Here is a 26,920-nt window from a genome sequence, read left to right as displayed (position 1 = left end):
TTCTTGTTCCTATGGCCTACATGTGACTGCAGCAAAATGGTTGATTCTTAACAGTTTTGTGAAGTAGCCTAGCAGGCCACATGGGCAATTAGAAATGGGCAGTAAATACTAGCCTTTTGAGCAATGCCCATACACCATCAAAGAATTTAAGAAAAAAGTACAGTAGCTGGTAATTTGCCCTTTTTTTTTAATCCACTCTCCCATCACCAACCTTCAGTCATTGGCTGGCCATAGATGGTGTAAAATTGTGAAATTGTTATGTTCACCTTTTAAGCTACATTGCATCATTTAATGCTTATCACATTAGTCTGACCTTCTATCTCTTAGTAATCATCATTTGAAGTGTACTTGAGATATACTGTCCTGGGCCTCAAACTAATTATCTTATTCAGCAAAGTGTAATTATGCCAAACGTTTTGTACTGGCATTCATGGATCTTAAAAAGTTAAAAACATTGAACAACTTTCCAAATGAGCACAGGAGAACTCAGGTGTTTGGCCATCTATTCTTATTGAAACAATTTCTAGGAGGCCTCTTTATGAGTACTTGACTGATCTCTAAGATATTCAAATAGATTTGCTCAGTAAGGATTCTGTTTAATTGTATTGCTGCATGTGATCTTCATACATTCAGAGGAAGAAATTACATTAACTTTAATTAATGAAAGGAGGAATGAACTATTGTGTCCATTTGATCTTATTTAACATTTAATATGTTGCTATTTCATTTGACTTCTATATCTTCCATTAATTAATGTGCTTTTATCTTGTAGGCCTTGGTGATAGCAGGACTTTCCTTACAAGCTGCTAATCTTTATGGATATATCCGTTGCAAGCTTGGGGGAAACAAGAACGTTACAAAAGCAGCTTCAACATATCTAGGCCAACAACTCTTCCAAAGGGTAAGGTTAAAATTATTAATTTTAATTAGCATTGATGGATGTTTTTAAAGAGTTTTGTGCTCTCAGCAGAATTGCCTATTAAATTTAAAAAAGTGTATCATATTGAAAGACAAAATATTCGAAGCCAGTAATTTGAGAGTAAGAGATTATCTTAAACTGGTGAACATAAGCTTAAGCTCCAACTTCCAAGTGAGTTCCATTTTTTGGATATTTTATTATGTCAAGGGATGACATAAGTTGTTTGTTTTCAAACAGTAACTTTTTGAGTTAAAGTGATTCTTTGAAAACAAAAAGTCAAATCTTTTTCTCTGCTGAAGTATTTCTCCAGCTGTCTGTGATCTGAATAATGCTAACAGTGAGTGCTGAGACATGCATGGATCAAACTAACCTTTCCTTCCAACTAAATAAGTACTAGCCAAATACAGAGTTTAGTATTCCAGCCTTGGAAAAGCTATGGCAATTGGGACTAGATCATTTAGAATATCTGGTAGTAAGGACAAATTGGACCAAAGAGTCTGTTTCCGTGCTGTATGACTCTATGCAGTGTTTTAAGGTTCACCTTAGCATAATAACTGCTGGTTAGGTTAATAAGATCATTAAAAACATAGCTAAATATAAAGCTGATTAAATAATTAAGGATTAAAACACATTAGGTTGGCAGGATAGGTGACGTATCTCAATTGCCTCATGTTGGAGTTCCGGCATTCCAGTTTGGTTCAGAGCAGAGTATACAACATGTTTCACTGTATTTTGTAACAAAATGCACATGACAATGAATAAATCAAATTGAAGAGCATGCAAGTCTGCAGCAAGTGATTAAAGTTTAATCAGATTCAGCTCACATCTTGTGAACTCGAGACTGAACTACAGATATTGTGACATGTCGAGGAGGGGAAGGAATTACCTGGATTCTTGAAGCGGAGGCAATCACACAGTTAAGGAATGGATCCTTCGATTTGGTCAGTATTCAGGGACAGGAGAGTGTGAAGCAAGTAAAGGGACCCAGAGGGTAGGGGCACAGGAACCTCAGTCTTTGAAATTGTTCCACAGGCTTGAGGTTCTTTCAGCTTATCTGAATGACAGTTGGGACTACAATGGGGATGAGCTAACTTTCCATGGGATTGTGGTACAGCGAGCCCCTTGAGGGGGGAGTAAGAAAGAATGCAGTGATAGTGGACAGTATAGTGTGGGGTAGTGACATTGTTCTCTGCAGTAAGGAATGTGAATGAAAAACCAAAAGAAAAAGCAAATGCTGGAATTCGGAAACCAAAGCAAAAACAGAAATTACTGGAAAAACTCAGCAGGTCTGGCAGCATTTGTGAAGAGAAATCAGAGTTAATGTTTCAGGTCCAGTGACCCTTCTTCATAATGGAGTCCAGATGGTTGTTATGCCCGGACGGAATTTCACATTGGCCCAAAGGTCCTGTACTCCCCCCGGAAACCTGTGCCCCACAACCTGAGCCACCTCTGGAATTTTAGTTTTGTCCCTTTTAGGGGCATAAAATGGCGGGCCATGTACAAACTGCTGTTGCACACAGACCACATCTTTTCTCTGATCCATCGCCCAGACATGCCTTGGCGTGCCCATTTACCACTGGGCGATGGGGATCCTCAGTGGAGGGCTCTCTATGCGGGAGTCCTCCCAATTTCACTTGGAGATCTGGGGTGGAGGGTGCTGCACACGGCAGTCCCCTGCAACCGCAGATTGCAGTGGTTCACGGACTCCCAGCCCAACTGCTTGTTCTGTGGTGCTGTGGAGTCTGTGAACCATGTATATGTTGGGAGTGGGCACTTGCAGTCCCTTTTTGATTTTCTTAAAAATCTCCTCTGTTTTTAGTTGCACTTCAGTCCCACGCTCCTGATCTTTGGGCACCCGGTACAGAGGGGGGATGGCAGGTCTAAGGACCTTCTTGTGGGTCTGCTCCTGGGCCTGGTCAAACTGGCCATACACCATCTCCCTCACCTCCTCCATCCAAGGCCCTAAAGGAGCCTTCCACATCCATCAAAGTTTTACCTGCTCATCCACCAATATCATTTATTGTATCCGTTGCTCTCTATGCGGTCTCCTCTACACTGGGGAGACTGGACGCCTCCTAGCAGAGCGCTTTAGGGAACACCTCTGGGACACCTGCACCAATCAACTACACCGCCCTGTGGCCCAACACTTCAACTCCCCCTCCCACTCACCTGACGCCTGGAGGAAGAACGCCTCATCTTCCGCCTCGGAACACTTCAACCCCAGGGCATCAATGTGGACTTCACCAGTTTCCTCATTTCCCCTCCCCCCACCTCCAAACTTCCAGCTCAGCACTGTCCCCATGAATTGTCCTACCTGCCTATCTTCCTTTCCACCTATCCACTCCACTCTTCTCTCTGACCTATCACCTTCATCCCACCCTCATCCACCCATTATATTCTTTGCTACCTTCCCCCACCCTCCTCCCTGACCTATCACCTTCATCCCCACCCCCATTCACCTATGGTACTCTATGCTACTTTCTCCCCACCCCCACCCTCCTCTCATTTATCTCTCCACCCTTCAGGCACTCTGCCTGTATTCGTGATGAAGGGCTTTTGCCCGAAATGTTGATTTTCCTGCTCCTCGGATGCTGCCTGAACTGCTGTGCTTTTCCAGCACCACTCTAATCCAGAATTTGGTTTCCAGCATCTGCAGTCATTGTTTTTACCTACCAACCTGGCCATAAACAGGTCCAGAGAGGGGGTCATTAGGGCTGATTGCCTGCCCCCTCTTCTGCGGTTACATTAGAGTTCGGGTGTCTCTGGAGAAGGAGCACGTGGTGCCCACCAACACCCTTGAGCTGTTCAGGGAGAGGTGGGTGTTACAGTGAGTGGAGTGGAGTGTATTATTTCCCCGAGGTAAAAACAATGACTGCAGATGCTGGAAACCACATTCTGGATTAGTGGTGCTGGAAGAGCACAGCAGTTCAGGCAGCATCCAAGTAGCTTCAAAATCGACGTTTTGGGCAAAAGCCCTTCATTTATTCCTTTGATGTGAAGGGCACTGCTTGTCACTGGCCACTTGGGTGTTTCTTTTCTTCCTGGTGGTGGAAATTGAATAAAGATTCGTGCACCTTGTGCCTTTCACTGTGTCTCGCACTAGCACATACACAACATGGGTGTGGGGAAAAATAGACGGTAATGTGGGGGTAATAGAAACAGAAAGGGAAAAAAAATTAACTTGGGGTTTAGAATCTCCTCAGTTCAGAGGACTGACTCTGTGCTGGCTGATCATAGCCAGTACACTGCACAAGTAAATAGAGGATGACTTGGTGGTTGTATGCTGGCCTCTGTTATTTCAGAAGGGGAAAAGAACTTATATAGGTGGCACTTGCATCTGCAGGAGAAAGAGAAAAGCAAAAAAAGAAAAAGAAAAAAATGGAATGCTATCATTTATTACAAGTAAAATTGAATATAAGAGTAGGGATGTTATCTGTCAATTATAAAGGACACTGGTGAGACTGCATCTGGAATATTGTGCGTTGTATTGGTTATCTTATTTGAGGAAACATGTAACTATATAGAGGCAGTTCAGAAAAGATTTACTTGAGTAATACTTGGCATGGGGAGGCTATTTTATATGGAAATGTTGGACAGCTTAGGCTTGTATTTGCTGGGCTTTAGAATATTAAGATGATATGATTGAGGAGTCTTGACAGGGTAAATGTGGAGAGAATGTTTGGTTTTGTGGGAAAATCTAGAACTAGGGATTACTGTTTAAAAATCAGGGGTGCCTCATTTAATGCAGAAATGAAACAAAATGTTTTTCTCTTGGAGGGTTGAGTATCTTTGGAACATGTTTTCCTGAAAAGGAAGCTTAGTCCATGAAACATTTTTAAGGCAGAGGTGGGCTGGCTACTATTAAGCAAGGAGACAGAACGTTATCATGGGTAGGCGGGAATGTGGATTTACAATCAAATCAGCTATGATCAAAGGGCTGTTTGTCCCACTCCTGCTCCGAGTTCGTGTTTTTGTATTTTCTAATATGATGAGAAGCCAAGTTATGCTTAATGTATATCAAAAGCATCTAAAATGGAATCCTGTACTTCTAAAACTTCTCTTAATTGATTGAACTGATCATTTTCCTGTACTACCTATTCACTTACTTAAATAGAATACTCTGACTAACATTATACATACATGTTTGTTGGTGTTAGTGCAAGTGTCAAACGATTCAGGGACATTTGCAGAAAGACTTTGTACTTAGGTATGTAGCAAATTTGTCAGGAAGACTAAGTATTCATACCCATAGTGAGTTTAAAGATTGTTTCAGTTCAATTATTTAGTCATCTACCATGCCTGAATGTGATTTTAGCAACAGCACCTCAGGATTTCTAACACTCTGCTTACCTGTTTTGAGTATTTGGAAATCACATTATGATTGTACTTACGTATCCTGCGAAGATTGCTTTTTTTGTGGGGATGTTGTTTATTTGTAACATCTTGATCAACATACAATAGAGATGTTCAAGAGAGCCCCCAGGGTCAGATGCACATATGTCCTGCATTGATCTACCCATACTCCTCCTCGTTTATTCCTTTCTTCTTTACACACTTTGAGTAAGGTTGCTTTCAACTTAACTTCAAAAGATGGCGCACAAGAACCTGAAATGGGCAACAGAGTTATTGCAGGTGAAAAATTGTGCTACCCTTACTATAACAAACACCTGTCTGATTGTGCTTAGGAAGACCAGAAGTACTGGTTGCCATTAAAAGAATCATAAAGGGTTGTCTCTAAAGAGGCAAATTTGTAGAATAGATTTCCCTGGAGGAGAGTGATTAATGTCTTTGTCAGCTTTGTATTGATGTCTGAATTGTATTCTGAATATCTTTCATAATATATAAACCTATGACAAAGGAAATTTCCAGAAGAGTGTTAACTAAATTCTTGTATCTGAACAGCCCATGTCACTAATTCTGATCATTTTTTTCAGTCGGACATCATATTTGGAGAGCTATAAACTACAGGTAATGCACCAGTTAGTGTTGACATCTCACTTTTCTCTCAGGTGAAGCAAAGAATCAACTATTTTTCAAATAAAAATTTGGTTCAACTGATTTAAATTCAGTTAAACATGGCATGATTTTGTCAAATGACTGATTACCTTTTAATGGGTAGCATTGTCCAGAACTCAAACGTGTATCTTATATTAAGCAGTGAGGATCATTTTTAGGTTAGTGTTGGTTTACACAATATTGCTTCAGTGAAATCAATCACATTGAACAAGTGAAAGATCTACTTTTCGGGAGAGCTTACTATATTTTCCAGTGTTTATGATAGCTTGAAAGAGTGAAATTTAAAATTTGCATTAATCTATACACCATCTTTCTGTGCTGTTCTCAACTTTTAACATTCCTTGCCTACATACTCTTGCCCACAGAGAAAAAATACAGAAAACAGAGGGGCTTTTATTTCCTGAATAAGATTCTTAATTGATATCACTTTCTCACCATCTTAAGTCAGAGCTTGCTTTTCAATTGTAATTTATAATTAATAAAAGATTGCGTCCAAAATACTTCACGATAAATGACATTCATGGGTTAACAAAAAATACAAGGAGAGCTTGCTATTGCTAAACACTTTATTTTTGAGATTCTTCCTTACTGATATGAAAAACACAAAAGACTATTTGACCTATAGGAGCAACAAATGAATGGAAATTAGAAAAACAAGTGAACTCAAAAACTAATCAGAAGGGAAAGGGAGCTGCGGAGACTCACCGGGAAAGTGAAAAAACAAAGAACTCAAAGATATGAGTACTAGCCACAGTGCAACAACTACTTGCATTTTCATAGAATCCCAACAGTGTGGAAACAGGTCATTTGGCCCAACAAGTCCACACCACCCCTCCGAAAAGTAACCCACCCAGACGCATTCCCCTACCCTATAACTCTACATTTCCCCTAATGAATGCACCTACCTGAACACTACTGTGGGGTGAAACTGGAGCAGCTGGAGGAAACCCACCAGACACGGGGTGAATGTGAAAACTGTACACAGACAGTCGCCTGAGGCTGGAATCAAACCCGGGTCCTTGGTACTGTGAGGCAGCAGTGCTAACCACTGAGCCACCATGCTGCCCATAAACAAAGGCTAGCACTGTCAGGAAATGCTCTTTTTGCCAAAATCCGGGATTGAACCAGGGACCTTTTACATCTTCAGTCATCTTGGTGGATTATCCAAAGGTGCTTGATAGGAGAACAATTAGACAGCAACTTAATACAAACCAAAGAAAGAGATATTACAGGTCTATTTTAAAGAACATCTAAAAGAAGCAGTGAAAGAGAGAGGTTTACGGATGGAATTTCAAAGCTTTGAGCTCTATTGAGTTTGTTTGGTGGAGAAATAGACCAGTATTAATGCAGAGTTGGATAAGGTACCAGTTTGGGTTGGCATTGGTCATGGAGGAATAAGTACTTTGAAAAGTGTCAAGTTTAAATCAACAAGTCCAGGTGAGTGAGTGAGCAGGCCTCGGTGAGAATTATTATACTGGTTGAAGAGTCAGTTGGATTAGTTCCATCTTATAGAGGATGGAATATGTGATAATGATCAGGGCAGTATTGAGATAGTTGGCCATGGACAAGGCTGTCAACAGTAGATGTGTTGAGGCGGGGGTAATATGGAAATAGTAATGAGGAACAAAAACAGAAATTGTTGGAAAAGCTAAGCAGTTTAACAGCATCTGTGGAGAGAAATCAGAGTACACATTTCAGGTTGAGTAACCCTTCTGCCAAAGGGTCACTTCCTGGTGATAAGAATATTGGATTCAATTAAATATGAAGTTGAGTTTGAAAATAATCTACAGTAGATCAACCTGAGATAGTGGCTAGATCACAGAGTAGCACAGGGTTGAAGATTATAACTTGAGTCTTCCCAGTATTTAATTGGAAGATATTTGAATTTCTATTTAGAATTCTATCACTGGCACAGATGACTTGAGCAAATGGTCTATTTCTCTGTTTGTAGCTTTCGAGATCAGACAAATCTGAGACATTGAAGTAGCTGAGAGAGATAGGTGATGAAACAGAACAGGATGTTACCAGCACACATGTAAACTTGGTCTGTTTTCTGATTGATTCTGTGAAGGGCAGCATTAGATAAGTGGCGAGGATGGGGTGGGGGGAAGCAAGGATAGATTTTTGGGTGACTTGGAGATAGTGAGGACTGGAGATGCTAGAAAGTCAGAGTCAATAAAATGTGAAGCTCGTAAAAGCATAGCAGATCAAGCAGCATTAGAGGAGCAGGAGAGTCGACATATTTGGCAGTACAGGAAAACGTGATACCAAAGACAATTCTATTCAGCTGGATGTGGGGGATTTTGGTGTGAACAACAGTGTCAAATTCTGCAAAACAGTGGCAAGGATTTGGAGGGTTAACACACTGTAACTAGTTGCAGAGGATGTCATTTCTGACTTTGGTCAGGGCCACATCAGTGCAATGGGAGTGGTGGAAAGTAAACTGGAGAGGTTTAGGTATGAGATGGCATAGATTTTGAAACTGACAACACATTTAACACTTTGGAAAGGAATGGGAGGTTGGTGATAAGGGTGATAGTTGGCAAGACTAGAGAATTCAAAGATGGTTTGCAAGGAGGGTGATAATTTAAATTAGAATCTGTACATGAATCATGAACTTTGAATGGTTATAACTATTTTCATAATTGTCAATAGAAAACAAGAGCCTGAATGATTATTGTGGTTTTACAGAGCTAATGAAGTGTAAGTTCTTAATCACAGAAGTAATGGTATTTTTCAACTATGTACAATAATGTATAAACATTTTTATAGAAAGTATCCCTATTGTAGGATAGTTAGGAATAGAACCTAAGACCCATTAGTTATCAAGTGCACCAGTTATTTTTGTTGTCTAATGTATATTTTTCATTTTAACTAATGCTATCAGTGATGTTAAGGTAAGAATCAATGTTTTCAAAAATTATAGTCTAAGTCAAATACATGACTTAAAAATGTGAACCAAACCATTGAGTGCTTACCTTAGAATTCCCAGCAAGCTTAAATATCATATTTATGTTCACTGCAGTCTTTAAGTAATAGATAATGATATAATCCAATTGATTAATGATACATGATTTCATTAAAATTAAATCACTGCATAGCAGGAGATCTGAAATAAAAACATAAAATGCTGGAGAAACTCAGCAAGATTGGGGTCAGCTATGGTGAGAGAAGCATTTCTGTTCTCAGCTACTGCAGTGTTCCACTGAAGTTTAACACAAGCTGGAAGAATACAGCCTCATTTTACTCTTAGGCATTTTATATCCTCAGAACTCAACATTTATTTCAGACCATGAACTCTGTGCTCAATTTTGATTACCACTCCCGCTCCCCACCTTAGTGTTTTGATTGTATGGAAACAAAAGCAGAAACTGTTGGAAAAACTCAGCAGGTCTGGCAGCATCTGAGGAGAAAAATCAGAATTAAACTTTTAGGGTTCAGTGACCCTTCCTCAGAAGTGATGGTATCACTTGGTTTTATGCATAAGATAGGGTGGGGGGAGATAGAGCTCCAAGAGAGAGAAGAACAGTTGGACAAAGGAGTGGGTAATGGTCAACCTTGGAGAATGAATAGCTACTAATGAGGACAATTAGTGGCTAATGATGGGTTGTGTGTAACAGCAGGCCATGTAATAATAAGGCCTTGTGTGCGGGAATTAGGGTAAGGACATGGGAGAAGGTGCCTCATGCCCGAATATAGTTGAACTTGATATTGAGTCCAGAAGGCTGTTGAGTTCTCAAGCAGAAAACTGTTCTTCTCTGCTTACTCCTTACTGCTCCCCCCAACCTATCATCTGCATAAAAATTAACTTTTTCTTTGCTACCATCAGTTCTGAAGAAGGATCACTGAATCCAAAACGTTAACTCTTAATTTCTCTCCATAGATGCTGCCAAACGTGCTGAGCTTTTCCAGCAATTTGTTTTTGTTTCTGATTTCCAGCACCTACAGTTCTTTCGTTTTTTTTAAGGTTCCCTTAGATTAGACTCCCTACAGTGTGGAAACAGGCTCTTCGGCTCAACAAGTCCACACTGACCCGTCGAAGCGCAACCCACCCAGACCCAATCCCCGACATTTACCCCTTCACCTAACACTACGGGCAATTTAGAGTGGCCAATTCACCTAACCTGCACATTTTTGGACTGTGGGAGGAAACTGGAGCACCCGGAGGAAACCCACGCAGACACTGGGAGAATGTGCAAACTCTACACAGTCAGTCGCCTGAGGTGGGAATTGAACCTGGGTCTCTGGCGCTGTGAGGCAGCAGTGCTAAACACTGTGCCACCGTGATTATAATGGTTTGCACTTGGCAAAACTGAGTAAGTTTTAATTATTAACACTGACTCTTCATCCATATATTTATTACTAATCTTACTCCCTTGGCCTTTTGGTTTGGCATCTCACCACTTGGTCTTCCTGCCAACTATCCAACAGCATAAAAAGAAACTTTTCCAGCCTTGTCCAAGCTCTGAACAAGAAATAGCAGACTAAATTTTCATTGTTTCTCTCTCTACAGATGCATCCAGGTTTGTGTAATATCTCCAGTATTTTCTTTCCAATCATGAAATAGCTGTGAATATCTGTTATGTACTCAGTGACTTCAGCATATGTGGAAACATAAATAACAAGAATGAGAGAATCATTTTTTAATGTGTATGGAAACTATTTTATTCTCCATCAAAAGCACCAGTATCAAAGTACAATAATCCATGTAGCCTAAATTAACCCTAGCTTCACGATTTATTCTTTTGTAAAATCATAATTCTTTTTAAAAATCTATTTATTTTGCAGATATTTTTCAAATAATATAGATTCTGGGATTGTTTTGGGTCACAATAGAAACTTAGTATAAAATTCTGTTCTGTCACCCCAAAGGTATTTGGCAGCTAAGCGTTTTGGTTAATGTTTTCCAAATAGGATTTTTTTATTAATACAAAACTATGTGACTTGAGATGGTTCCCGTACAACATTGAAATAACAGAAAAAGACCAGAATGCAAGAGAGTATCATCTATTGATTGATCTATTATCCTTGAGAAAACCCCAATAATAAATGATGTGGGGGAAAAAGTGCTGGTGAGAATAGATAAACAAAAGGGACTAAGTTCATGTTTCATTCATTAGTGGAGACCTAGGAAAATCAGCTAAATCAAAAAGATGTAAATCAAGTAGAATTGTGTGCATACATCAATGCACTTATATCCCCTCTAGACAGAACAATAGCATTATTGTTTTAACACTTTTTCTAATAAGTTTGGGGTTTAGTAGTAGCACTCAGCATTAAGAAAGTTGCGGCATCAAGTAACATTCCAGAGACTTGAACGCAGTCTGTCTAAGTGGACATACAGCTGACGTTTTAAGGGATTCTGCACTGTCAAGCATAATGTGCTTCAGATGAGCCATGAAACTGTCTGAAGTCTCATGTAAAAGATCCTAGGAGATTTAAAGTGCAGAGAGATTTTCCTGTATTTCTGGCCATTATTTATTTACACCTCTGAACAGGTTGATGAAAGTTTTTTTTTTCAATCTCATAACCACCGATTAAAACTGATCAACTGGCTGACATCAGATTTCGGTTTTTGGGACCCCACTATACACAAACAAGCTACTATTTACAACAGTGACTAAGTCAGGTCCTTTAAGCTATTGTAAAATTCTTGGGATCTTCTCTGGCTGAGAAAAATGCCTTTGATATTTTCATAAGTTTGCCCATCAAAACCCTGTGCTTTGTACTTCCTTAAGAATGTGCAAAGAGACCTTTGTTCTTCTATGCTATGCGTGGTGTTACTTTTGGTTTTAATGATGGGTGAAGCGCTTCTCCAGTGACAGAGAAATAATTTTGCATCGAGTATTTAAATATTTTGGTTTGGTCCAAAGCTACAGAGGTTGACATGACTTTTGGGAAGTGGTGAAGGAGATAGTGGATCCATTGGCTACAATATTCCAAAAATTCCTTGAACACTGAAAAGGTTCCAATAGATTGGAAAAATGCTAATGTAATGTCCTTATTCAAAAAGGAAGGCAGGCAAAATGTGGGAAATTACAGACCAGTTCATTTAACATCTTGATGGGAAGTGTTAAATCAATTATCAAGATGGCAATATCAGGACATTTGGAAAGTCAAAACGCTATCTTCAGAGTCAGCATGGTTTTATGAAGGACAAATCATACTTGACAAATTTGCTTGAGTTCTTTGAAGATGTTATAAGCAAAGTAGATAATGGGGATCCTGTAGATGTAATACATCTGGACTTTCAGAAGGCATTTGATAAGGTACTGTACAAAAGGTTAATTCACAAAGTTGCATCATATGAGATTGGGGTAATTTATTACCTTGGATAGATGACTGGCTGATGGACAGATGACAAGAGAGTTGGGATAAATGAATTTTTTTCTGGATGGTAAGATATAACTAGTGGGGTGCTACAGGGTTCAGTCCTTGGACCCAAAGTGAATAGAACATAAAGGTAAGGAAATATTGTTGCAACTATACAGGCATTGGTGAGACCACACCTGGAATACTGTGCACAGCTTTGGTCCCCTTATTTAAGGAAAGACGTAGTGGCATTGGAGACACTTCAGACAAGGTTCACTGGATTGAGCTGAAAAATGTGTTGCTGGAAAAGCGCAGCAGGTCAGGCAGCATCCAAGGAGCAGGAGAATTGACGTTTCGGGAACAAGCGTCCTGAAGAAGGGCTTATGCCCAAAACGTCGATTCTCCTTCTCCTTGGATGCTGCCTGACCTGCTGCACTTTTTTAGCAACACATTTTTCAGCTCTGATCTCCAGCATCTGCAGTCCTCACTTTCTCCTAGTTCACTAGATTGATCCCAGATATGAGGGGTTTGTCATATGAAGAGAGATTAAACAGTTTAGGCTGATACTGTCTGGAATTTAGAAGAATGAGGGGAGATCAAATTGAAGTATTCAAGATGATAAAAGGCATGGATAAAATAGACATGAAGTGGATGCTTCCTCTTGTGGGACATTCTAGGGCAAGAGGTCATAGACTTAGGATAAGGAGTGGCAAATTTAAACCAGAGTTGAAGAGAAGCTACTTCTCCCAAAGAGTTGGGAATCTATGAAATTTGCTATCCCAAAGTGCAGTGGATGCTGGGCTAGAGAGTAAATTTAAGGAGGAGTTGACAGATTTTTAATTGGTAATGGATTGAAGGTATTTGGGGAGAAGGCAGGAAAACGGGGGTGAGGAGCATATCAATCATGATCAAATAGCAGAGCTAACTCAACTCAACTAATTCTGCTCCTATATCTTATGACTTTTGGTTTTACCATTGTGTTCACTGCACTTTGTGATGCCCACACCTACAAGGTTATGGACGTGTTGAAAAATAGAATTAAAATAGTTATGTGGTTTTTTTTACCATTGTGAATATGATGGACTAAAGGGCCTTTTTCTGTGCTGTAGACCTCTGTAAAGTGCATGCTGAGGATAAGTAAATATTGCATAAAATTACCTTTACTGTAGAATCTGAATTGTTAGTTAGTTTGGCACCTGATGGAATATAGGAGAAGCAGTTCCAAGTGATTTGCCTGTAGAAACAATAAACTTCATTTGAGGTCAACTCCAAATCAATTTTATTCCAGTTTTACCCTCAATTTAAAATTACTTACCTTTTTTTTAACAACATTGCTTATATAATAAAAACATTCGTGCAAAAGAATGTTAATCACATTTGGTCAAAACCAGTTCTTCTCTGGTTGCAAAGATATTGCATGGACAATGTGCAATTGATGACTGGTGTCTGATAATAACACTAAAGCATGATTAATTTATGAATTCAGAAATAAATTTATGAAATGTTAACATTCAGAAAAAGAAATGAAGCAAAATAAGTTGAGGAAGAGAAACAATATCCAGCCTTAATCTGCATAATTTTCCTTTCTCACCTTTCAAACACCAGAGGATTTATAAACGAGAAAGTTAGATTATTGGTAAACTGGCAACATTTTGCATTGGGTACCAACTGTTTGTGTCTTGAAGCACTGGAAAGTTTTAAAGTTTTGTAATTCAAAGTAAGACAAAGTAATGATCGTTAATGCAAAACCCCCACACCAAATATAGCTGTAATTAATTCTATAAATGGAGCAAATACTTCCTATAAAAATACATTTATCGGTTATTCGTTCTCATGAAATATCTGTACAATACTTTAAGAATGACTTAAATATCTAAGAGTTTCCTTCTATAATTGGTCATCAGCTGACTTTCACATTTTCTAATCCTGAGATGTCAGCAGGGAAATTTAAGCTGCTCATGCCTAAAAATTAAATAACAATTAATAGAATGTTTGTTATTGAGTTCTAACCTCCAGGTAAATCATTAGAACAAAAATTGACCTTTGATGTTTACAAAGTACTAACTCAGCTTATGCTTCCTGCTGATCGTTAATTGATTTATAACTTAAAAATGTGTTCAATACAATTGTTAATGTCACTTCAGCATCTCTCTCCTGGATCCCAATACTCAATCCAGCAAACTGGCCTCTGTTTGAGAGCTTCAAGAGTTGTGTTTTTTTACAGCTAGTCACAGGTAGAGTTCTGAAGAAATATGCAGAATTAATCAACCTGTTCAGACATGTTATGACACAGATCTGGAGCAGGTAGGACTTGAACCCAAGAACACAAAGTTAATGTGCATGTTTAGAAAGCTATTAAGAGGGCAACTAGCATGTAACCTTATTGCAAGGGGATAGGTGGACATTAATAAGGTCGTTGTACCACTATTGTGTAGAGTTTTAGGTTTCTCCACCTGAAGTACCGTACAATTTTGCTGCTGTTATTTAAGGAAGGATACACTTACCTTGGAATTGATAAAGCAGAGTCTTCACCAAATTGTTTCATAGGATGAGAGGGTTGTTCTAGGAGGAGAAACTGAACAAATTGGGCTTTTGCTCTGGAGTGTAATAGAATGAAAGGTAATCACCTTCATTGTATCATACAGGATTCTGAAGGGGCTTTTATATGGAGGGTTGTTTCCCCTAGCTGGGATATTTAGAACACTGAGCACAGTCTTAGGATAATGTGTTGATTATTTAGGAGGGAGCAGAGAGATTTCTTTGCTAAATGTTGTGAATCTATGAAATTCCTTGCCTTGGAGACAGGGTTACAGATACCCTATATTCAATACTGAGAATTTTGGGGCCTCATGAAGTCAAATGTAGGGAAAGTGAGGTGGAAAATGGCATTGAGGCATAAGATCAGCTACAGTCATAATGAATGACTGAGCAGGTTTATGGATTCTTATGTGACCAGAATTGAGTGAGAAGAGGGCAACACACTGCAGGGCTATTTCTGTTGGCAGAAAGGAAGTAACGGCAAAGATAACAATTCACTTGAAGAAATCCATTATCGTTTGTGGAAAATGGTTTATTTAACATTTATTTCTATTAAGCTGCCTCAGTTCCTCAAATGATCTAGGTCTTTCCTTCTTGCCCTTCATGATGTCACCTTAAAGTCTATGTAAGTGATAACTGTGTATCATTGATAAAGATTGATTCCTGGTCCTGCAGGTTTCCACTTGCTACCCCTGTTCAGAGCCTGTTTTTGATCACTCACCCAATTTTAAATTCATCTTAGTACATTGCCAGCACTAGCAGCTGCATGGGTTTGCCATACTGATTTTTTGAACAGTCTGTCTTACTAAAATTCATGATTTGGAGATTGATGTTTGACTAAATGATAATTAACCAGACTGCCCTAATTTTATTTTAGATAAGATAGTGTACTTGCTATTTTCTTAAAATATCTCTGCCACCGCTGTACTAGTTTGTCTGAAGCTGCTACCAGTAGGATATATATCCCAACCCCACTAGTGGCTTTATTTACTTAGCTGGATATTTGAACAAGATCCATCAATTCAGTACTAAAGTTGATTTTATTCACTATCTTGAAACAACCTTATGTATTTTTCAATTGTAATCTGGATTAATGTTCTAGAGCACCCCACTTAGTAGCCAAGGGAATTTAAATTTAATTAAATAAATAAATCTGGAACAAAAAGCTGTTGTAAACACTTATCTGGTCCCCGTTGGGGAAGGAAACTGATTCCCCTTATCCAGTATGGCCTATAGGGGTTTATAGGACCCTGTGTACAAAGATCTGTAGAGAAATGGATTTAATCTCTTCATGAACTCCACTATATATTGGTTCTTTTCAAATAGTATAGCTGTAGTGTTGAGACCAAATCAGTTCTCCAATCTGAAGAAAAATGTTTCAGGAACTCTTACTCCAGTGGAAGCATTCTGTTAAACATTCTGTATTTAAAAAGCTATCTAGTTAGACACAGGTTTTTGTTACAACATCAGCATCAATTCCATGGTCTGTTCTGATCAGAACAATGAGTCAATTAAAACTTCATCACAAAGGGTCTAATCATTTTTGCTATTTCTTTCCACACCAGACACATTGGAACAGCAATGACAAGAAACAGAAGTCCTTCAAATAAGTTTTGTTTGGTACCATGGAGATTAATCTACTGCATCAACCAGATGGATTTGTTTCTAAATCATCTGTAGTAGCCACAATGCATTTATCTGAATGGGACTGCAAGTGATAATTATGCCAATGCCAAGAGTAGATATGTAAGCTAAAGATATTTTATTTATGTTGTAAATTTTGAAAACACTTTGTTCTGAAAGTACAGTGCCTTTCTCACCTCTGAGGTCAGGTTTATTAAAGTGTCAACATACAAGTTCAACGTATATTACATTAATTTACACGATTACTATTATGATCTTACAACATTTTAACAAACTCAGAATCCAACTTTATCGTGTATCTTGCAGGATGGAGCACAGATTTTGGGATCCACTTAATCTGTCAGATTGCAGACTGGCTAATCATCTAATCTAAACACAAACAGTACACAAAATCAAAGATTTGGGCTTTAACCTAATTGACTCAACATTTGGACAAAGTGAAAGTAACTGAAAATAGTGAGGACAGCGATAAAACTGAAGTTTGTAATCATTATTAACACAATTATTTCCACATCATTACTAACACAGATTTATCACGTGGAACTGCTTTGACTTGAGGTATCAAAATTGCATTAATCAAGTAAACAGTATTTAGCATTGACACATGAAGAAAACTCCAAATAGTATTAACAATTTTCTAAAAGGATGTTGTCAGTTTGGAAACAAAAAAGCCAGTATAATAATCCAAATGAGTAATTTGGCTTTTATTGGAGGAGATTGAAGGAGACCAGAGTCTTCGTTTGGGGTTCAAATTAGTTCTTGAGGAGTTGTTTAAACATATAATTCACAATCAGAGACTCAGCAGCAATATCAAAAATTACTGGTGATGGAGAGTTGAAATGCAGACTTAAATGTGAAGATAATACATTGTAGCTAGAAGGTAGCTATCATGTAACCTTTTTCTCTCAACACATAGTCACAAAACCCAGCACAAAAGCAGAGGAGTAAAATTCTGTGTTGTATTTGAGTATAGAGTTCCTGCTCGCTGAGTCAAAGGCTTGGTATGGTGAATCTATTGCTGTTTCCTGAAAGGGCATCATGTCTTGGCAGCCATGAGTACAATTTGCTTTTTCCTTCACTGGTTCCCCCACTATACACTAGCGTATGGCTAAATAAGGGAAATAATTCTATATTTAACTCCCCTTTGCATCATGATTAGACCACTCAATCAAAAATGTCTTTCTCCACTGGCAGTGCAACAAATATAAAAAGACTCTTTATTAGAAATCCTTATGTCCATCATTCTATTCCATTAAAGTAATTTAAACTGAAATCTAAAATGAGAGCTTCACTGAGTATAGCAGTAGAGCCAAGATAGCAAAGAATTATCTTGAAGTTCAGAGATTACGAATGAAAACTGAAAATATGCAGTCAGAGTAAATTCAGCTTCAGCTGTGGTTTCCTCCATTGACTTAAGTTGGCCAAATTCGCTCAGCAGATTGCAGAAAATCTTTTGATACATTAGGCGGTTGCTTCTACATCAGATTGATGAGTGGCACAGTGTTCTTGGATTCCTGTTTAGGAAGCAATTTTTTTCATTAATTAAAGCATTCAACATATCATGTACTTCACTACAAGTAGAATCATAGAGTCCACATATTGCAGAAAGAGGCCATTTAGTCCATCAAATCTGCACCGATCATCCAAGGAGCATCCCATCCATTCCCAGCCTACCCTATGTCTGTAACCCCACATTTCCCATGGCTAATCTACCCATCTTGCACATCCCTGGACACTACGGAGTAATTTAACATGCAAATCCACTTAACCAGTACATCTATGGGAGGAAACCGGAGCACCTGCAGGAACCCCATACTGACAGTCACCAGAGAATGGAATTGAACCTAGGTTCCTGGCACTGTGAGGCAGCACTGCTAACCACTGAGGCACCATGACAGCCCTAAAAAGTAGTTACCTTTTCTATGTGAGCAACATCCAGGACCATTTCAAGGTTTAGTGGGGGTCTTGGATTGCCTGTGATTTTCCACCATGTGCTGGAAATTGGTAAGGAACCCCTGATACAAACTCAGGAAAATCTAGGCTTGAATGCTTTATCATTTGTCACTTCACTTCAGGAAAGGCGATTGTATTTAGTGAACTGGTGCAGCTGTTGTGGAGTTTGCTGTAAACATATTTCTAACCCTTCTTGATTATTTTTTAAAAATGAACATCCAGAAGGGATTTTCACCCAGTCAAAACTTGCACACAGTTCCATTCCACTCTCGGTCCTTTTTGAACAGATTTCTGTATAAAAAGCATTGCCAGACAAATGTTCATCTAGTTCTTAATGTTTATCCAAGCGCATTGGATAAGCTCTAAGAACATTAAACCAAATTTAGCCACTATAATCACTCCTTTTAGAAAAGGCTATATCAAAAATCAGCTTGGAGATAAAATCTAAATTGAACCTGATCCATTCAAATGACATTACTTTCATGCAGTTGATGAATTCTAAGACCAAATATATAAGATTTCGCTTTCTCAAGCCTTATAAGCCTGTAGAGCTATTCTGAAAGTAGGTATTACTTACGATGAATGATATCCTTGTAGACAACAGTTGCAGAAGAACCTGGAATTTCTGTCAAAAATGACTTGCCTTCATCACAACTCTTTCCTTTAACAAAAATAAAAAGGTATTAATTAAATCAAAAATTTTATGAGGCATAAACTTCAGAAGAATTTCACCAATTTCAAGTTTTACTAAATAGTCATTATGAACTGTGACAGTATAACTAACATGTTACTTCATTTACATTGTAATGCTGAACACAAGGAAGTTACTTAACCCTCTTTCCAAACCCCTCGGTTCAGACTGTTTAGTCAGTTCCAACACCTATTATGCATCCTTTCAGTGGTTTAGAGAAGGATTTCCAACGTTACTGATTAAGACAACATCATCAATGGTGGAGCAATATAATGGACCTATCCAATATCTAGCTGTTCAATGTTCAGTTATGCTGAGGATAAAAATCCTCAAAAGCTTTGTTCCAGTGTATTTTAAAAAGTAATCATTCATGGAATATGAATATGTTGGCAAGGTGAACAGTTACTGACTCTCACTAATTGCCCATAGAAAATGATGGTAAACCATATTTAACACACAAATCTGATGATGCTTGATCAGTATCAGTCTCCAGGGTCAAAAGCTCATTATTGAAAGCTGCTGTATAAGGCTGGTGTCTCATCTATTAAGGGCTACTCACCTCACCATATTCACACCCAAATCGAATTAGAAATGTCAGTTTGTTGTTTGGTGAATAAAGTTCAGTGGACTGACCACAGTTAATGGCTTTGTCTTTGACATAATTTTTAAATAAAGGCAACCTCTAGATAAAGATCTCAGACTGGTTTCATGGCAGATGGAGTTTAATTTAGCAGGATTATACACTTAATGGTAAGGTCCTAGGGAGTGTTGCTGAACAAAGAGACCTTGGAGTGCAGATTCATAGCTCCTTGAAAGTGGAGTTGCAGGTAGATAGGATAGTGAAGGCAGCGTTTGGTATGCTTTCCTTTGTTGGTCAGAGTATTGAGTACAGGAGTTGGGAGGTCATGTTGCGGCTGTACAGGACATTGGTTAGACCACTATTGGAATATTGTGTGCAATTCTGGTCTCCTTCCTATCGGAAAGATGTTGTGAAGCTTGAAAGGGTTCAGAAAAGATTTACAAGGATGTTGCCAGGGTTGGAGGATTTGAGCTATAGGGAGAGGTTGAACAGGCTGGGGCTGTTTTCCCTGGAACGTCAGAGGCTGAGGGGTGACCTTATAGAGGTTTACAAAATTATGAGGAGCATGGATAGGATAAATAGACAAAGTCTTTTTCCTGGGATTGGGGAGTCCAGAACTAGAGGGCATTGGTTTAGGGTGAGAGGGGAAAGATATAAGAGAGATGTAAGAGGCAACTTTTTCACACAGAGGGTGGTAAGTGTATGGAATGAGCTGCCAGAGGATGTGGTGGAGGCTGGTACAATTACAACATTGGAGGCTGAACAGGCTGGGGGTATTTTCCCAGGCATGTCAGAGGCTGAGGGGTGACCTTATAGAGGTTTATAAAATCATGAGGGACATAGATACAGATGAGTCCATGGTCTTCTTCCCACTGCAGGGAGTCCAAAACCAGAGGGCACAAGTTTAAGGTGAGAGGGGAAAGATAAAAAAAGTGACCTAAGGGGCAATTTTTTCATGCAGAGGGTGGTGCATGTATGGAATGAGCTGCCAGAGGATGTGGTGGAGGCTGGTACAATTACAACATTTAAGAGGCATTTGGATGGGTATATGAATAGGAAGGGTTTGGAGGGATATGGACCGGGTGCTGGCAGGTGGGACTAGATGGAGTTGGGATATCTGGTCGGCATGGACAAGTTGAACCGAAGGGTCTGTTTCCATGCTGTACATCTCTATGACTCTAAGTACATCAGTTAGTAAAATCAGTATAACAGTATTAACTTCCAAAGGTTCTTATTTAGCTTTGGACAATCAGTCTTGTTCTTTAGCAGTCTGTAGGACATACCTATCCTAGGATCCAAGGGCACTTTACCAAGGAAGGGAATGCTTAAATCTTTACACATCTTCATGGCACCTCCTGTAGTTGGTGGAAAAATCTGAGATTCATGCTGTAAATGTGCAAAATATAGAAGCAATTATATTCTATGCCAATAATTTGAAAACAAGAAAGACTAGAGGAATGTAAGACCTATTCAAGACTCAATTTATCCTACACTCTTTGGCAACTCAGTCCAATGAAAGCCAATCTTTCACAGCTCCCATCCCAGAGGCCTTTACTGCACTTTCTGAAGTGATATGGTCATATGCATTGATAGCTACTCCCTAAGCTCCTACATTAACACAAAACTAGTCTAAACACAGCCACATTTTCACTGGAAGTTCTACTTTCTGTCCCTCCCCATTCCTCTGAACATTAGCAAACCCACCTATTAGTCATATACAATAGAGTTTTCACAGTTCTTCTCACAAATACTGTTGGAACAAATGTGCTTATGACAAATTCATTTTGAAACTTATAAGGCTGCATATGCTAGTGAGCTACTACCTTGCTTGGTTTTATCTCAATGTATGGTGACCAACAAAACACCATTAGGGTTAAAAGCCATTGACAACATGATTTCCTTCAACACGCAGTCATACCCAGTGCTTCCATGGGAAAGCAAGCAATTCCTCCATCAGAGGGGAAAGAGTGACAGAACCTGGCCTATGTTAGTTTAGAAAACATTTATTTTGAGAGGAACATCTGCAATAAGCCTGAGAGCAAGCTGCTTGGTCCTCTTCAAGATTGTGGTTTAATACATCAAGAGCTAGAACAGGGATAAGAGGCTGAAACTGGCTTACAATTTTAAAGTAATTTCATTCAGAATGAAACATCTCACCTGGCACTTTGGACACACAAAGCCACTCATATTTTCTACAACCCCAATTATAGGCAAATTCACTTTCCGACAGAAGTTAATTTCCTTTCTCACATCCTGTAGCGACACTTCCTATTATAGGATCAAAGTAAAATTTACAGTATGAGTACAATAGCAGATTAGAAATTAACTTTTAAAGGCATTTAATAACAACACCAAATCAATTCAACATCCCTTCCATCAGATTTCAAAGTACCATATGTGGTACTTTGAAAACAAAGATGTTTTCCCAAAAACCTCTAAGCATTTCTCAAGAACAATTCAGAATTTTAAGAACTCTGCGGAGATTACACAGGCTCAATTCAAGGGCAGCGAAAGATCTTTCCACTTCAAGATTGGAAAGTTGCAGAATTTGCACTGCTTGAATATTTATAAACCTCAAAATCTCAGGTTCCAATGCACTACCACAAGTATACTTTCTTCATAAATATGTCCAACATGGAGATTATGTAGCCCTAAGTGGAAAGTGCCAGTTTCTGATTCAGTTTCTTTCTAAAATTCCATATTACAAATGTTACAGTTTGGTGTCTGGACAACACGTTTTGGAGCATTTGCTGTGAGTACTTTTCACCGAAAACCCAAGAAAAGGAACTAAATCCGGCTTACACTAAACATTTTTAAACCCACTGTCAGATCAGTCTGTGGTGCTGAAAGAAGGTTTCTCGTATTTGAAAGCCAATTCAAAGGTAAGAACTCTAAGCTCCCTAAGCAATGAGCAATCCACTAATCTTATGGGCTGGCCCACAAACTGGGCTTTCTGATTAACTGGAATAGTGGTGAAGTGAACACCGAGGATGCTGGTGAAGTGAACACAGAGGATGCTGGAGAAGCTCAGTAAGTTTGGCAGTGTTTAGTGCCAGAGGTAAATTGTTCAGCAGTTGTATGATATACTTTAAATTGCAAGTTCAAACCTCTGATTATACAGACATCTGGAAGGAGACCAATGGTTTAACCAGCTTTTTCCAACAAAAATCTCAAGATTTTTAATTCATGCTCACCACAGCTTCTACTCTAGCATATATTGCAGAAACATCTAACCATGACCTTAGTATCTTTCTGGGCAAGTTATGACTGCATGAGAAGGGAATGTTCTTGATTTCTTCACTCTCAGTGAAGACTTTTAAAAATTTTTCATTGCCTCTTGCAGGAGAGGGCATACTCCATATGGGATGGGCTCTGTAACGTGATAGGAGAAGACCATGCATGTTGTGATGGATGGAGAGTGCACATGATGGCTGGATATATGCATTGTAATGCATGAGGCTTTTCAACATGAATTTCATGCTTGTTTGAATTGAGCCAAATATGCAGAATTCAGATGCATTTGAATTGGATATGCTTTACAACACACACGGTAATGGGCAGAGTGTCAATTAGACCCAAAGTCTCCTGTAATAAATAAAAATATTGATAAGTAATCTGCAGTTTCCAAAACAAGTCATCAGAATTTGGAAAGCACACATTTCATGCAACTGATCAACAATCAAAAAGATGATATAATGTCACTTTTGGTATGTTGGCATTAGATACATTCTTCTGCATCGATTGTCAAAGTGGAAGAAGTGAAACCTATTTTAAAGTCTGTCTCAGTGAAGAGAGATTGGATAATGTTGAAAATACTGCAAAGGGCAAAATGCATTAGCTAGATTAAAAAAAATTTAAAGGCCAGTTTTTAACATGTATTTATATCAAATATAAATAACTTCAATGCTTCCAATTCATTTAAACATAAATAGAATATAAAATAATGTAATTCTTGGAGTCACTTAGAGCAGACAATATCACATGGCTGATTCACTGTGTTACAGTGCTGTCTCTTATTAATGCTGTGGTTCTTAACAGTTCAGTTTTTGTCTGTGCCATTCCTACATTAACAAATTCATAAGTTTTGATTTTTTCCTTCACCATGGTGCATATAGTTTCTTTTTTATTAAAAAAACATAGATAGACCACACAAATGCTTTATATTGAAAAGCATGTATGGACTATATAGTTGCCTTTTATTAATAAGCATAGAGAGGTAATGATGGTGGTGCTAAATTGGTTTACAGGGATGATGATAGAGCTCTGAGATTACAATGCAGCTTGTGGGTTAGAGGTAGATGATCAGCTCAAATCTAACTGGATGGCCTACTCTTGCTCTTACATTCCTAGGGGCGTTGGTTTCCTTTGCTCATTTCACAAAGTTCCTTCGACCTGGTGCAATGAACTAGCAAAACCCAGGCATTCTGCTCTTATTTCTAGACCCATTCTTGCTTCATAGCTCATAAAAGCAAATGCAGTCGATTAATATAAAGCAGTTGCTTCAAAACAATATAAAACAATATGAATATTAAGTGGTGAAATTCCTGAAGGTTTCATTGCATCACCAACTCTCACTACCAACCACCCCACCAGGCCTAAAAGTCTTTACCACCCTGTCTCCACTACTAAGAAAAAACTTTAATTTTAATCTTTAACTCCTGGAGGCTTGACAACACTGGGGGTGTTCTATTTTGATAATGCAGCCTACCTGTGGAGTGGTAATGATCACAGCTCCATCGACTTGTGTGGCGCTCAGGTACTGTACAATGGAAAGATGTTCATCAGAGGTACCAGGTGGTGTATCAACAATCAGATAATCTACTTCACCCCAGTCCACATCTCGTAAGAACTGCTTGATTAAACCTAAAAGAAAAAAAAATTTTTTTAATACCAACAAATGAGGATGGCAAACTAAAAATCATTCTGTCAGCTGATTTCCATGCCTCAAAGCATAAAATCTCTTGAATGTAGTGAAGGCCCATAACCCTGATTCCTTGCAGACCTCTGTTTCCAACCCGAAATCACAGGATTGCTAATATGTGTGAGGCAGAGCCCGGGTGCTTTCTTACTGTTAAGGCAGTGAGACCTTAGTGAAACAATCACCCTTGAATATCTCTCACACACAGCTTCAGTGGGTGACTCCTGAGGTGCCTGCAAGTCGAGCCCATGCAGTCTCAATTATGGTACAAGGTGAAATGGGGAAAAAATACTTTTAGAAAAGGAATATTACCAGATTATTAATGCAAACGTTCATGTTTAACACTGCTTGTGCTAGATCAAATTATATTCTATTTTACAGTGGCAAGAGGGAACAAAAAATTTTATTATTCTATCACCAAAGTTGATCTGGGCTTAAGATCATTTTACCTTTGAAGACAAGAATATATAATTGCTCTAAATATGAAGAATCTGAGATTACTCTTATTTGAAATTTGATGTGGAAACATTTTGGATTGGAATGTGCAGATTTAAGATTACCACTGAGAAGACCCAAATGTTTAACATCTGTAATAAAATGCAATGGCTGGAGAGAGACATTCAGATGTACAGTTCATAGAATCATAAAGTCATAGAATCACTACAGTTTGGAAGCAGGCCATTCAGCCCACTGAGTCCACACCGACCCTCCCACCCAGATCCACCTCACTACCTTATCACTGTAACCCTGCATTTCCCACGGCTAATCCATCTAACCTGCACATCTTTGGACTGAGGAGGACACTGGAGCAACTGGAAAGAGTGCAAGCAGACACGTCCCTCCATACAAGGCATCCTGATAAAGCTCCTCTGCACCCTTTCTAATGCTTCCACATACTTCCTACAATGCAATACTCCAAGTGCGGCTGCACCAGAATTTTGTACAGCTGCAACCTGACACCATGGCTCTGAAACGGAACTCAATCCCTCTACCAGAAACCGTACGCCTTCTTAACAATCCTAGCAACCTGGGTGGCAACTTTCAGGGATCTCTGCACATGGACACCAAGATCTCTCTGCCCATCCACACTATCAAGAATCTTACCATTAGCCCAGTACTCCGTATTCCTGTGACTCTTCCAAAGTAATTAGCTCACATTTTTCCACATTAAACTCCATTTGCCACCTCTTTGCAGCCTATCTATGTCTCTCTGTAACCTGCAACATCCTTCAGCACTATCCACAACTCCACCATAGTATCCACTTTAGTATCATCTGAAAATTTATTAACCCATGATTCTATGCCCTCATCCAGGTCATTTATGAAAATAACAAACAGAAGTGGCCCCAAAACACATCTTTGTGGTACACCACTAGTAACTGAACTCCAGGATGAACATCTCCCATCAACCACCACCCTCTGTCTACTTTCGGCTAGCCAATTTCTGATCCAAACCGCTAAATTGTCCTTAATCACATTCCTCCGTATTTTGCGTGACAGCCTACTGTGGGGAACTTGATCAAACACTTTAGTGAAATCCATATACACCACATCAACCACTTTATCCTCATCCACCTATTTGGTCATCTTCTCAAAGAACACAGTAAGATTTGTGAGGCACAACCTACCCTTCACAAAACAGTGTTGATTAGTCCCTAATCAAATTATTCCTTTCTAGATGATTATAAATCCTATCTCTTATAACCCTTTCCAAAACTTTATCCACAACCGAAGTAAGGCTCACTGGTCTATAATTTCCAGGGTTGTCTCTATTCCCCTCCTTGAACAAGGGGACAACATTTGCTATCCTCCAGTCTTCTGGCATTATTCCTGTAGACAATGACAACACAAAGAATAAAGCCAAAGGTTCTGCAATCTCCTCCCTAGCTTCCCAGAGAATCCTAGGATAAATCCCATCTGGCCCAGGGGACTTATCTATTTTCACACTTTCCAGAATTGCTGATGCCTCCTCCTCATGAACCTCAATCCCATTTAGTCTAGTAGCCTGTATCTCACTATTCTCCTCAGCAACATTGCCTTTTTTCAGTGTGAATATTGACGAAAAATATTCATTTAGTGCCTCTCTTATCTCCTTGGACATCATGCACAACTTCCCATTATTGCCCTTGACTGATTCTAATCTTACTCTAGTCATTCTTTTATTTCTGACATAGAAGGCTTTAGGGTTTTCCTTGATCATACCTGCCAAAGACTTCTCATGTCCCCTCCTTGCTCTTCTTAGTTCTTTCCTTAGGTCCTTCCAGTCCTTCCTGGCTAACTTAGAACTCTCAACTGCTCTAACTGAACCTTCACATCTGATCTTTACATAAATCTCCTTCTTCTGCTTGA

General features: G+C 39.0%; 2 protein-coding genes across 6 annotated transcripts in view; one reads left to right on the top strand and one right to left on the bottom strand.

Moving 5' to 3' along the window:
* The window catches only part of LOC140464654 (Golgi apparatus membrane protein TVP23 homolog A-like), a 66,904-nt gene that overhangs the window by 31,393 nt on the left and 8,591 nt on the right, over window positions 1–26,920 (top strand). For 2 of the 5 annotated variants that reach the window (XM_072560014.1, XM_072560011.1), the window contains exons 6-8: window positions 773–901; window positions 14,472–14,551; window positions 16,351–16,647. In XM_072560014.1, the coding sequence (XP_072416115.1) occupies window positions 773–901; window positions 14,472–14,551; window positions 16,351–16,465 (324 nt within the window). In that variant the 3' untranslated portion in view covers window positions 16,466–16,647. Of the gene's footprint in view, window positions 1–772; window positions 902–5,853; window positions 5,888–14,471; window positions 14,552–16,350; window positions 16,648–26,920 lie in introns of those variants that run through there. The other 3 variants (XM_072560016.1, XM_072560015.1, XM_072560013.1) reach the window with 3 other exon arrangements.
* The window catches only part of nubp1 (nucleotide binding protein 1 (MinD homolog, E. coli)), a 73,983-nt gene continuing 63,593 nt past the window's right edge, over window positions 16,531–26,920 (bottom strand). The window contains exons 7-11 of the mRNA XM_072560010.1: window positions 24,362–24,516; window positions 21,811–21,921; window positions 20,937–21,039; window positions 18,960–19,043; window positions 16,531–17,943 (exon numbers count right to left, since the gene is read on the bottom strand). Coding sequence (XP_072416111.1) covers window positions 17,891–17,943; window positions 18,960–19,043; window positions 20,937–21,039; window positions 21,811–21,921; window positions 24,362–24,516 — 506 coding nt within the window. The 3' untranslated portion in view covers window positions 16,531–17,890. The remainder of the gene's footprint in view (window positions 17,944–18,959; window positions 19,044–20,936; window positions 21,040–21,810; window positions 21,922–24,361; window positions 24,517–26,920) is intronic.

The sequence above is a fragment of the Chiloscyllium punctatum genome, chromosome 40, assembly GCF_047496795.1.
Source record: "Chiloscyllium punctatum isolate Juve2018m chromosome 40, sChiPun1.3, whole genome shotgun sequence".
Lineage (NCBI taxonomy): Eukaryota > Metazoa > Chordata > Chondrichthyes > Orectolobiformes > Hemiscylliidae > Chiloscyllium > Chiloscyllium punctatum.
Note: the sequence above shows the minus strand (reverse complement) of the source record. Positions and strands in the feature narration are given on the sequence as shown.